Source organism: Salmo salar, chromosome ssa09 (genome assembly GCF_905237065.1).
Source record: "Salmo salar chromosome ssa09, Ssal_v3.1, whole genome shotgun sequence".
Lineage (NCBI taxonomy): Eukaryota > Metazoa > Chordata > Actinopteri > Salmoniformes > Salmonidae > Salmo > Salmo salar.
The window spans coordinates 129,371,046-129,385,095 of record NC_059450.1 but is presented as its reverse complement, the minus strand read 5'-3'; the positions used below and the strand labels follow the sequence as shown (position 1 = coordinate 129,385,095).

At 41.7% G+C, this 14,050-nt stretch overlaps 1 protein-coding gene across 1 annotated transcript; it reads right to left on the bottom strand.

Annotated features, from left to right (window-relative positions):
• Positions 1-797: 797 nt before the first annotated feature.
• On the bottom strand, positions 798-8,279 carry nips2 (NipSnap homolog 2). The gene is made up of 10 exons (NM_001140797.1): positions 8,175-8,279; positions 5,979-6,118; positions 5,715-5,760; positions 4,549-4,643; positions 3,122-3,192; positions 2,689-2,829; positions 2,350-2,381; positions 1,292-1,386; positions 1,027-1,110; positions 798-915 (listed from the first exon to the last, which is right to left on the bottom strand). The coding sequence occupies exons 1-10, from the start codon at positions 8,264-8,266 to the stop codon at positions 851-853; spliced, it is 861 nt and encodes a 286-aa protein (NP_001134269.1). The 5' UTR covers positions 8,267-8,279; the 3' UTR covers positions 798-850.
• Between the last annotated feature and the right edge of the window lie 5,771 nt (positions 8,280-14,050).

The window sequence follows — 14,050 nt, the reverse complement described above, 5'->3', positions numbered from 1 at the left end:
AGTAAATGTCTAACAGTACAATACAGAAATTATCCCAAGAAGAAATAATCCCGCTCAGTGCCTTCACGTCATAAAAGTTACATAATTGACCATTAAGTAGATATTCTCTGACAAAATACAGCAACAATGCACTTTTGCCATTTGGACTGTCTTTCTAGCACTGTTTTAATCTGTAACAGCATTTCTTAGATCAGATTTCATCCAAAAGCGTAATTTTACAATGCAACAATGTGATTCATATATTTACATTAAATAAACGAAATAACCGCTAAATTACACATTGTGCATCTATAGTGATTTTTTTTTGTCAAGTCGTGCCCCAGTTGCCCATTTCTTATTCACTGCAAAAACAGAACACACTGCTAGGCTAGCCTTCTTTCCAAAGCAGCACTTTGGTTGGTTCTAAAAAAATATATACTAGATCAGCTGTGGCCAAGTGACCAGTGTTAATATGACCCAGTATGTTAGACATCAGTTCTCCACCCAACCACTATCAGGAGGTTTCAATATGCTGATTTTCCCCATCCTGTCTCCCAAGGACAAAAAACCAGTGTTGAGCTCTCGTGCCAGTGCCTTACAGTTCTTCCAATTATCAAGAGTATTTTAGCCAACAGTTTCAAGATGGGGTACGATGATACTTTAACCTCCTGTGTCTCAGTGATGTTTTTGAGTACCAAATATTGCTTGCTGGTGCAAAGTCAGAAATGGGTAAAGTAAAGGCAAACCAAATCAGAGGGGGTTGGTTGGCAACATTAACTAGAGGTTGAGACCAAGGCAGTGAGATTTTTTTACTTTTTGTTACATTTAAAACAGGTGAGGTTTGGCGTTCGGCCTTCTGTGTTCTCTCAGGTTACTGCAGCGGGGAAGCCTTCATTGGGATCATGATTCTGGAGTCCATGTGCTGAATGAGAGGAACTGAAACAGAGATACATGATCAGATGAGAGTTCAAAGTAATTCATATTGTTTTTTCATTTAAAAAGTGTGCACACTATGTGAAAGTACACTTCATAACTGATTTTGCTGACCTGTATAATACACAACCTCATCCCAACCCTCATGTTGCCAAGCTGCATTCCTTGTGGCTTCTCTGGCCTCAAGGTCTTTGTAAGCTGAAATCAACAATGAAACACTATTATAAAATTGTTAAGTCTTCTTTTAGAAAAAGAATAACAGCTTTGTATATAAGATAGCCTTAAAGCCTAGTACGAGAGGCTACAAGAATGTTAGATCTGTGTGAATGAACGAGAGGAAAGGAGAGAGGAGCGATACAGCTGGTCTGCCTGGCCTCACCCCAGAGGTGGTGCACCATGTAGAGGTTTCCGATCTGGGAGAAGAACCCTCCGACAGCCTCACTATTGTGCTGGCGGTAGCCAATAGCTCTGGCCCTTGGGAAAACAACAAGGCCAATCACAGCATCAGTCACAACACTCCCCCACAACCAATGCTTCATCCTCACATTTACTCAATGCCACCCCATGCAGATTATAATTTGTATATCTATTTAACCTTACTTTATACAGGTATTCAATTAAGAACATATTCTTATTTGTCATGTTGACCTGTCAGAGGCGAGCACAGCAGCCATATACAATTATAATGGACTACTGTGCATGTGGTGTCTCAACCAATGTTGACTGTTTGGACACTCATTTGACTACTCATACGGTTTGATTGAACTTGCTTAAACTATCATTCCAGTTTGGCAGAACCGGTTGGCTATACAGACAGTTGGATTGGACGTACTCATGCATTGAGACTGCTAATTGTATGGCGTGGGGTTGGAGATGTTTCATTATTGGCTCTGAACCAGTCCCATTAGCCATCGAATCTACATCATGTACAGTAATTTTGATTAGCCAAATCATACTGACTTAATTCATGTTGTTTTAACAATGTGGCATGACTTAAAAAGAAAAAAAAGAAGACATTTTCCCCAATTAGAATGAATAATTCTGATCAATTACTGAATCAAATAAGAGAGTACGCACAATCACAAATTAAACTTATTTTGGCAGACAAGTTTGAAGAATTCAGAACAATTAATTAACATTGAAATATTGAATATTTGTCATAAACAAACGTTTGCAACATAAACCTGAGAATGGAGTCATCCAGGCTCATAGGCTCCTGTTGAAAGTAAACAACTAAATTCAATCTGAAAATAGCAAGGACAATAGTATAATCTCCCTTTAAATCCTGTGCACTCTGGGATCTAACAGAGTATCAAAATAGTGTCTCTCTGGAATAGCTTTTATTAAGGAGAAAGTGGGGAAGAAAGTGTTAACCGAAAAATAAACTATATGCATGAAGTAAAGATGAGTAATTCAAATGTCATCAGATTGCCTTACCAGTAATTACCCCACTCAATCATGGTGCCAGGCTGGAAAAAAGGAAACATGAGAAAAAAGGTTTTGTATTTTACAGGAATATCAAAGTGTGTGACACAATTTCCTCCAAGATTCAAAATTAATCATAATGTCCCTTTCACATGGATTGCAATATAGGCCTACATTTATGAGCATAATGTTTCCATAGAGCATGCAAAAACTCTCCAATGTTTATGTCAACAATTGCCCACCTTTTGCATTATCTGATGGTGATTCATATTTGTTCAGCAATGTAGCACCCTCCTAAACTAAACCCCTAGTAGTGCTATGGTTAATAAGGTTCAGTCATTCAGTACTCACTCTGAGCTGGTAGGACCTGAGCTCGTAGATGTTGGGTCCCTTCCTGGGGATGGGCTCATTCCAGAAGCTGAACTCCAGGAGCAGTTGGTTCCTACGAGACAACAGCATCTTCCCTCTCTCCTCCCGGTACTTCATGAACTCCTGTGGATGAACGTCAATCTGGGTGTCAACCTCACATCAAGAAGCACATATGATACCGCACTGTCTATCTAGAGAGGGGTTCATTAGCTGTAGATTATAAGCCAGGGGTTATAGTAGGGCTGGAGCAAAAGCCAGCACACCCAGTAGCTCTTCAGAAGGAAGGTTGGCCACCCAGTATATGAGTTAATGTGACAGGCAACCTCAGACAATACTAGCATATGAAGCTATATTCAAAGTGAAGGCTTCTAGATGCTGCTGGCGAGGAATTGACAGTCATGGAACAGTTTGTTACCTTGTTCTGCCTAAGTTTGCTCATGACCTCAGTCAGAGCTGGGTATCCTCCTCTATACCGCCACATATGGACTGGAAAAACACACAACAGCAATTATTTTGCAAAGCAATAATAAGCATATTCAGAGACATATACATAATCCTTCTGATAAGTGTAAGGGCATTATTTCAGTAACGAAAAACCAACAGCCAGGTAACTATGGACAACATGTGTAGACATGACATGGGTAGGCTGGGGTTAAGCAACACTGGTCCTAGAAAGGTAGATGTCTGCAGGTGCTGAGTAATTAGTGCTTTTTGAGGTCGCTTTGGTTTCAGTTCGACTATAAAAACTATAATCGCAGTTTTCGATTATTTAGGTTGATTGCTGTAACAACACAGAATAAAACAATTAATAGTCCCATGATGGTTGTGACTGCCCATTACTTCTTATTACTTAATAACCATTAAGTGATAAGCAGGTAGTGACTGCCCATTACTTCAGTTGTTGTGTATATTACATTTGTTTTATTTGATTACTTTATTTAATTCCAAGTCAACATCTCATCTCTATAGAGCTGCTGCCTATGCTTTCTGACAAAATCATTATTTTGTAGTTCTTCAAAGTAAATAAGGCATCCTTTTATGACTGCTGAATACCAACTATTAATCACTTATATCATGTATTTTGAGGTAACAGCTGCTCTCTATATCACCTCGCGATTGCGCATTATTCTCTCTTCTGTAGCAGGCGTAAAAGAAACAGACCGGCCAAGTATATGCACAATGGATTATGGTCATTTTAGTTAATAACCATGTTTTTGGCACTAAACTATGTAGAATATTGGCCTGTTGGAAACTACAACTCCCTACTACATAGCACAGTTCAGGCTGGGTCTGAATTAACTCTAGAGAACCTGTGCGATGTGCGCATTGAGCTCACAGAAAAAAAGCTAATGAAATGGTATTCAAAGAATTGAACTAACATTCGTCAATTAGTTGCACAGGAGGCTGCTGAGGGGATAATTGCTCATAATAATGGCTGCAAAGGAGCAAATGGAATGGCATTAAACACCTGTACATCATGTGTTTGATGTATTTGTTACCATTCCACATACTCTGCTCCAGTCAATAACACGAGCCTGTTCTCCCCAATTAAGGTGCCACCAACCTCCTGTGATTAGTTGTTTAAGAAACAAAAAATAACCAACATTTCGGTTAATCGCTCAGCACTAATGTTCGCAGGCTTTGTTATTATTGCCAGGTGGGTGTAACGCCAACTTAATTGAGTCATCATATCACTTCGAAAATGTGCGAGACTGGTTCAATGAAGGCCATTTCTCCTGAACTAAGGTTGCATATCCCTACAGGTGTGCCAATTCCAGAGAATGTGCAGTTCAACTAGAATAGAAAGTGGAGGAGTGTGTACTCTGCTGCCAGCATTCTTACCGGCCTGGTCTTGCTCTCCATACCAGGTGTTCCAGGTACCCACCAGCTCACAGGGATAGTACTTATCATTATGGATAGATGGCAGGGTCTCCTCACTGTCAAGGGAAAACAATAACAAACACATTCTACCAGGGAGCCTAGCGGTTAAGAGCGTTGGGCCAGTAACCGAAAGGTCGGTGGTTCGAATCCCTGAGCCAGCAAGCTGGGAAAATCTGCCGTTCAGCTTTTGACCAAGGCAGTTAACCCCCAACAACCACTGCCCCCCCGGGTGCTGATGATGTGTAAGTCGATTAAGGCAGCCCCCCGCACCTCTGATTCAGAGGGGTTGGGTTAAATGCCAAAGCCCGCACCTCTGATTCAGAGGGGTTGGGTTAAATGCCAAAGACACATTTTGGTTGAATGCCTTTAGTTGTGCAACTGACTAGGTACGCCCTTTCCCCTTATAATAATTGTTTGATATATAATACTAAAAATGTGACTTATTATGACTATAACAGATTAACTTATTATTGATGCCTGGATGCAATCATTTGATGTTAGCACAGACACCACTGTAGCTTTCTTGTCAGGTTTCTCTTAGGACTTCAACATACACTTCCCAGCTAAATATAAATGTTCTATAACAATCCCCATCCCAAATGTTTAAAATAGGCATTTTGGCTGTGTCTTCTGTGTCTAAACCAGTTGTGCAGATTATATGATAAGTAAAAGGTTATTATGACTGGGTCATCTTAAGTATGAGCATAGATAAATTATTCTACACACTGTTGCCATGTCAGTGTGTCAATTGCATCACAGGAATAGAAGACATTTTGGCTAAACTCTGCCCTTACGGAAAAATCACATGAATTTCACGTGATCTTATGTGACGTTAATTTGATAACGTGGCAACATGTGAGAACATGTGTTCCAAAGACACATTTTCACGTCATGTGATTTTCCACACATGAAAGCATGTGTTTTTTCTGTAATGGTGCACAACCCACTGGTGACACCAGCTGTGCAGTCATAATATCCCAGCTAATACTACTGTTTACCTTATATATCACACATACTCAACAACCAAATTAAACAACCATTTGGGACAGTACTACCCTCACTATGGCTATTACTTGAGCGGCTTCAGGTATAAAGGCCTAGACTGAAACAAGGTCCATTCTACTTACCAAAGCTGGTTGTAGGCATCCAGGCACTCTGGTTTCACGTTATGGACTGTAACAGAACAAGCTCTATTAGACATAGTGCCCTCTGTGTTGGAAGGGGTTAAATTGGTCACACTTTTACATTACAGTCAAGGTCTGTAAGTACAGTGAAACAAGTATTGTAACTACACATTACTACACTATGCTTATTACACTGCACTCAAAACTCTGAAATATAAAAAGCCATTTGGAATTAAAGTGAACAAGTTACAGTAAAGCACAACTTACACTGGATTTTGTAGAGGTTGCTTTCCTCATTCTTGGTAAGCAAGTGGGAGTGGGCATCCTTTCTGGGATCAACTTTACGCACAAATAGCGACTTGAACCAGCTGTCTTCACGATTCCTATGGTTTGACGCTGACAACCCCCTGGAGAAAAAAAATAGATGGTAGTGTTAATACACATGTGAACGGAGACATCTTATGAAGTAAGTGACTCATCTATTCCTGCAGCAAAGGATTTCACTGCTGAGTAGTGAGTTGGAAGTCAGATCTGCACATGCATGTATCCCACATTTCTCTACAGGTGAATTATGACAGCAAGGTCTATCTAAGAATAATAACAGTAACACATGCACTGTATGATGTTGATGCCCAAGCTGCCTACACACAATGTTTGGGAAAATGCACACTAGTTTCCTACATGCAGGACCATTTCTTGCATGTCTCTGGCTGTTTCCAAAGTAAACAACAAGCATTGACAGTTACAGCTTGCCACAGACTACCACTGCTGCACATACAGTACACACGCGCAATCATGGTGCTTATGAAGAAAAAATGATTCAAATAAAAACGATGTATCATTGACTACACATAGGTAAAGAAATGCTGATGTAGTAACATAGTAAATTAATGTCAAGCAAAATATAGTAAGCTACACTATATATACACACACAAATGTGGATACCCCTTCAAATTTGTGGATTCGGCTATTTCAGCCACACCAGTTGCTGACAGGTGTATAAAATCTAGCACACAGCCATAATCTCCATACACAAACATTGGCAGTAGAATGGCCTTACTGAAGAGCTCGGTGACTTTCAACCTGGCACCATCATACGATGCCACCTTTCCAACAAGTCAGTTAGTCAAATTTCTGTTCTGCTAGACCTGCCCCGGTCAACTGTAAGTGCTGTTATTGTTAAGTGGAAACTTCTAGGAGCAACGCCGCCACACAAGCTCACAGAACGGGACTGCTGAGTGCTGAAGCGTGTAGCATGTAAAAATTGTCTGCGCTCAGTTGCAAATTTCCTCTGGAAGCAACTTCAGCACAAGAACTGTTCGTCGGGAGCTTCATGAAATGGGCTTCCATGGCCGAGCAGCCACACATAAGCCTAAGATCCCCATGCACAATGCCAAGCGTGTAAAGTTTTTGCCGCCACTGGACTCTGGAGCAGTGGAAACGCGTTCTCTGGAGTGATGAATCACGCTTCACCATCTGGCAGTCCAACGGACAAATCTGAGTTTGGCAGATGCCAGGAGAACGCTATCTGCCCCAATGCATAGAGCCAACTGTAAAGTTTGGTGGAGGAGGAATAATGGTCTGGAGCTGTTTTTCATGGTTCGGGCTAAGCCCCTTTGTTCCAGTGAAGCAAAATCTTAATGCTACAGCATACACTGACATTCTACACGATTCTGTGCTTCCAACTTTGTGGCAACAGTTTGAGGAAGGTCCTTTCCTGTTTCAGCATGACAATGCACCTGTGCACAAAGCGAGGTCCATACAGAAACTGTTTGTCAAGATCGGTGTGGAAGACCTTGACTGGCCTGCACAGAGCCCTGATATCAACCCCATCGAACCCCTATGGGATGAATTGGAACGCCGACTGCGAGCCAGGCCTAAATGGCCAAAATCAGTGCTCGACCTCACTAATGCTCTTGTGGCTGAATGAAAGCAAGTCCCAGCAACAATGTTCCAACATCTAGTGGAAAGCCTTCCCAGATGAGTGGAGGCTGTTATAGCTGCAAAGGGGGGACCAACTCCATATTAATGCCCATGACTTTGGAATGAGATCTTCGATGAGCAGGTGTCCACATACTTTTGGTCATGTTGTGTATATCCACAACAGTAGCCCTACCTTTATAATAATGACCTTGAGCAAGTGTAATAATTATTCACTATTAGACAGACACGTTCACTAGTAACTGGGTATGCCGTGCATTAACTTCAAGAATGCAACCATTTTAGAATAGCTCAAATTAGAAGGTGCACTAATATGTAGCTTATCAAATAGACTACAGGCCAATAGTTGACTGGCTAGCTATTTATGCTAGCTTGCTAGCAGTCATATGTTCAGGTTCACTCCTGCACACTTGCAGCATAGATGAGTCAGTGGGAGCCTCTATTCTCCAAAATCGACAATGGAACAAAAGTCAGAACCCAAACGCTTTAAATCCTAAACGTGCAAAGTAATAATAGTCACACCTGGATAAAACGACGGTCTGTCCTGTTGACTGGGCCGTGTTTTTTGCCTGATTCAGGCCATTGCCAAATCTCTGAAGGACTCGCGTCGCCATCTTCCATTGATCACGCTGGAGCGTGTTCATTACGCAGAATCGGTTGCAAAACGTTTCTTAAACGGAAGCAAACGGAACAAACGGGGCGGGACCTAGCTGAATTTGTTCAATAGAAGCTCTCGTTTTGTTATGTTTGCTTCCGTTTTTGGTTCTTAAACAATAAACGGTTTCCGTAATGAATACACCTCCGTCTTATGCAAAAACACTATTATTACTTTGTCTACAATGAAGCCACCAGGTGGTAGTAAAACACCAACAAATGAATGGTGTGACCAGGGGAGGTGTCCTCGGTACTATGTTACAGTTTTTACATTCAAACTTGAAAAGGAGACTGGTGTGTGTGTGTTCCTCTTCTTTGTAGACTTCACTTCTTTTTCTTTGCTTGACTGAATAGATCTACTGTATTTTCTATGATTGGGGATAAATGGAAGACTTTATTCATGCATTCTAAAATCTTAGATTACGTGCCTGTTCTAAATTCTCCTGCCTCCAGGACAGCCAACATCAGGTGACTGGAATGATATACTCTTTTTTATGTACTCTTCCAGCCGACGCTTGACTGACCTTCATGTATTAAAGTAATGATGGACTGTCGTTTCTCTTTGCTTATTTGAGCTGTTCTTGCCATAATATGGACTTGGTCTTTACCAAATAGGGCTACCTTCTGTAAACCACCCCTACCTTGTCACAACACAACTTATTGGCTCAAACGCATTAAGAAGGAAAGAAATTCCACAAATGTACTTTTAGCAAGGCACACCTGTTAATTGAAATGCATTCCAGGTGACTACCTCATGAAGCTGGTTGAGAGAATGCCAAGAGTGTGCAAAGCTGTCATCAAGGCAAAGGGTGGCTAACTTTGAAGAATCTCAAATACTTTTTTAGTTACTACACGATTCCATATGTGTAATTTCATAGTTTTAATGTCTTCACTATTATTCTACAATGTAGAAAATAGCAAAAAATAAAGAAAAACCCTTGAATGAGTAGGCGTGTCCAAACCTTTGACTGGTTCTGTATATACACATTACATGACCAAATTGCCTGCTCATCAAACATCTAATTCCAAAATCACGGGCATTAATATCCAGAGTCCAATGGCGGCAAACTTCACACCATTCCAGCCGACGCTTGGCATTGCGCATAGGGATCTCAGGCTTGTGTGCGGCTGCTCGACCATGGAAACCCATTTCATGAACCTCCCGACGAACAGTTCTTGTGCTGCAGAGGTAGTTTAAAACTCGGTAGTGAGTGCTGCAACCGAGGACAGACGATTTTTACGCGCTATGCACTGTCCCGTTCTGTGAGATTGTGTGGGCTACCACTTGGCGGCTGAGCCATTGTTGATCCTAGACGTTTCCACTTAACAATGAGAGCACTTACAGTTGACCAGGGCAGCTCTAGCAGGGCAGAAATTTGATGAACTGACTTGTTGGAAAGGTGGCATTCTATGACAGTGCCACTCCATGACAGTGCCACGTCATAGGATCACTGAGCTCTTCAGTAAGGGTCATTCTACTGCAAATGTTTGTCTATGGAGATTGCATGACTGTGTGCTCTATTTTATACACCTGTCAGCAACGGGTGTGGCTGAAATAGCCACACCCGTAGTGGTGTCCACATACTTCTGGACATGTAATGTGTACAGTGCCTTCGGAAAGTATTCAGACCCCTTTACTTTTTCCACATTATGTTATGTTACAGCCTTTTCCTCATCAATAGTGGAGCAGGTTGAGAGCTTCAAGTTCCTTGGTGTCCACATCACCAACAAACTATCATGGTCCAAATACACCAAGACAGTCGTGAAGAGGGCACGACAAAGCCTATTCACCCTCGGGAAACTAAAAAGATTTGTCATGGGTCCTCAGATCCTCAAAAGGTTCTACAGCTGCAACATCGAGAGCATCCTGACTGGTTGCATCACCGCCTGGTACGGCAATTGCTCGGCCTCTGACCGCAAGGCACTACAGAGGGTAGTGCTTATGGCCCAGTACATCACTGGGGCTTAGCTGCCTGCCATCCAGGACCTCTACACCAGGCGGTGTCAGAGGAAGGCCCTAAGAATTGTCAAAGAACCCAGCCACACCAGTTATAGACTGTTCTCTCTGCTACTGCATGGCAAGCGGTACGGGAGTGCCAAGTCTAGGACAAAAAGGTTTCTCAACAGTTTTTACCCCCAAGCGATGACTCCTGAACAGGTAATCAAATGGCTACCCGGACTATTTGCATTGTGTGACCCCCCCCCCCCCAACCCCTCTTTTACACTGCTACTACTCTCTGTTTATCATATATGTATAGTCACTTTAACTATACATTCATGTATATACTGCCTCAATTGGCCCGAGCAACCTGTGCCCCAGCACATTGGCTAACCGGGCTATCTGCATTGTGTCCCGCCATCCACCACCCGCCAAACCCCTCTTTTACGCTACTGCTACTCTCTGTTCATCATATATGCATAGTCACTTTAACCATATCTATATGTACATACTACCTCAATTACCCCGACTAACCGGTGCCTGTATATAGCCTCGCTACTATTATTTTTCACTGTCTTTTTACTGTTGTTTTTATTTCTTTACTTACCTATTGTTCACCTAATACCTTTTTTGCACTGTTGGTTAGAGCCTGTAAGTAAGCATTTCACTGTATTATGTATTATGTATTATTCACTGTTGTAGTCGGCGCACGTGACAAATACACTTTGATTTGATTTGATTTGAATCTAGACACAATACCCCATAATGACAAAGCCAAAATAGGTTTTTAGAAATGTTTGCAAAAACAGTATTCAGACAATTTGCTATGAGACTCAAAATTGAGCTCAAGTGCATCCTGTTTCCATTGATCATCCTTGAGATATTTCTGCAACTTGACTGGAGTCCATCTGTAGTAAATTCAATTGATTGGACATGATTTGGAAAGGAACACACCTGTCTTTATAAGGTCCCACAGTTGACAGTGGATGTCAGAGCAAAATATTTCTGCAGCATTGAAGGTCCCCAAGAACATACTGACCTCTATCATTCTTAAATGGAAGAAGTTTGGAACCATCAACACTCTTCCTAGAGCTGGTTGCCCGGCCAAACTGAGCAATCGGGGGAGAAGGGCGGTGACCAAGATCCCGATGGTCACTCTGATTGAGCTCCAGAGTTCCTCTGTGGCGAAGGGAGAAACTTCCAGAAGGACAATCACCTCTGCAACACTCCACCAATCAGGCCATTATGGTAAAGTGGCCAGACAGAATCCACTCCTCAGTAAAAGGCACATGACAGCCCACTTGGACTTTGCCAAAAGGCACCTAAAGACTCTCAGACCATGAGAAATAAGATTCTCTGGTATGATGAAACCAAGATTGAACTCTTTGGCCTGAATGCCAAGCGTTTTGTCTGGAGGAAACTTGGCACCATCCCTACGGTGAAGCACGGTGGTCACAGCATCATGCTGTGAGAATGTTTTTCAGAGGCAGGGACTTGGAGACTAGTCAGGATCGAGGGAAAGATGAACAGAGCGAAGTACAGAGAGATCCTTGATGAAAACCTGCTCCAGAGTGCTCAGGACCTCAGTTTCGGGCGAAGGTTCAACTTCCAACAGGACAACGACCTTAAGCACACAGCCAAGATAACGCAGGAGTAGCCTTGGGACAAGTCTCTGAATGTCCTTGAGTGGCCCAGCCAGAGCCCAGAATTGAACCCGATCTAACATCTCTGGAGAGACCTGAAAATAGCTGTGCAGCAGCGCTCCCCATCCAACCTTACAGCGCTTGAGGGGATCTGCAGAGAAGAATGGGAAAAACTCTGCAAATACAGGTGTGCCAGGCTTGTAGCGTCATACCCAAGAAGACTCGAGGCTGTAATCGCTGCCAAAAGTGCTTCAACAAAGCACTGAGTAAAGGGTCTGAATACTTATGTAAATGTGATATTTCAGTTTTTTATTTGTAATACATTTGCAAATATTTTTTGTTATTGTGGGGTATTGTGTGTAGATTGTAGATTGATGTCGCCTATTGTCAAGTGTCAGTTGTGCAGAGGTGAGGACGGAGTCAGGCACAGGACACAGAACTGAGTAAAATAATGTACTTTACTCTGAAAAATAATCAGCCATTAAATCCACGCAGGCATAACAAACCCTAACACAAAAGACTAACACAAAAACCAGGAAACAATAAATGATCAAAAAAATGTGAAGACAGTGAAGTGCAAATAGGCACCAACACAAAAACAAGATCCCACAAAACACAGTGGGGAAATATAGAAATAAACAACATAGAACACCCCCAGTCACGCCCAGACCTACTATACCATAGATAACCAATGGCTCTCTATGGTCAGGGCATGACACCTATAGCTTAATCCACCACTGGATAAGGCTTTGGATGTATTTTCTGTGCGTCCATTTCCGCCTAGCCCTACCAACACTTTTACCTGTGCAGACGTGTGTGCTGGAGGCAACCTGTCTGCCTAGGGATACTAAGTTTGTCCCAGTCAAGTTTTTAGGAAACATGCCTTCACTTCTTCAACTGTGTAGTGAACAGTTTTGACTCCTGAGCATTAAAAAAATATATATAATAATTATTTATTTTGGTTATTCGAACGAGTCTCCACCTTTTTATGGTCAGTTGGTGTGTGGAATTAACTGAAGGAATGGGAGGTGTTCAAGTCCAGGCATTCTGGCGGTTGTAATTCTTGGCACAAAGTACCAACGGCCTCAATCATGGTCTCTCAACAAGCCTGGGAACAGCTAGGCCTAGGCTACCTCTTTCTCCGAGTGGAATATGTTTTCAGTATCCAGAGTGACACGCTCTCAATGCAATAAAAATAACACAAAAAAATAAAACAAAAATACAAAATATTTCAGTTTGTTGTATTTCTTCTTCCATTCATTTTATGGTGGATAGTAATGATCTAATATCACCTTTTTAAATATCTATTGTTTTGGGCGGCTGTGGGAGAAATGCAGAACAGACCCTGTGAACTCTATTAGGAAACTGAATCAGAAGATGGGTTCTTCTCCTACGTTGTGGTTACTTTGAGGAACTGCAGTGATGGGCTTTCAAGTTCACTCTAGCCTTGGTACTGGCAGTAAATCTTAGCTGATGGTTGTGTTTTCAAATCGAATGACTGTACGCCGCAAATGATGGAAAACTCTATCAGCATGATTCAGCTTTACAATGCCAAGACGAAATGAGTAATGGATTGTTAAGACTGTTTACAGAAAACGGAAAGTGAGATGGTGTCATGGTCATGTAAACATTCAGCACACATTTAAAAAACAAATTCTGAGTATTTTACCTTCCCAAAACACGAAACAGCTTTAAAATGGAGCTGTAGAGGGTGTTAGAAGCATTTCTGCTTATGGTTTTCTTTCTCTCTCAGAGATTTGATCTGGATTCTAGAATGCATGTCTGTTATTCTGGTTTTTGGAGTGTCTTGTGAGTAAGATCAGGGATATTGGCCTTCACTTCCTGGATAGGTAACAGTTTTTCCCCTTTGTCGCATGTCTTGTGTTCAAATGTTGACTTGTATATAATGGAGTAATGACTGTACACTGCACAAATCAAAAGGAGAAGGTGCTGAGACACTGGCCAAATTGATTTGATGATAGTGCATGATGCATTTATAGGGCATTTGTTATTTTTCAAAATGTGTGAGTGAAAGTAGTTCACTCCTTCTTTAGTTTTATGTTACATGTAGGCCTATGCTAATTAAAAAAATAAATAATTCTGCAGCAATTTTATCAATATGCCATTGTTTTGTTTTAGGACAGTTTTTTTTGTATTAATCT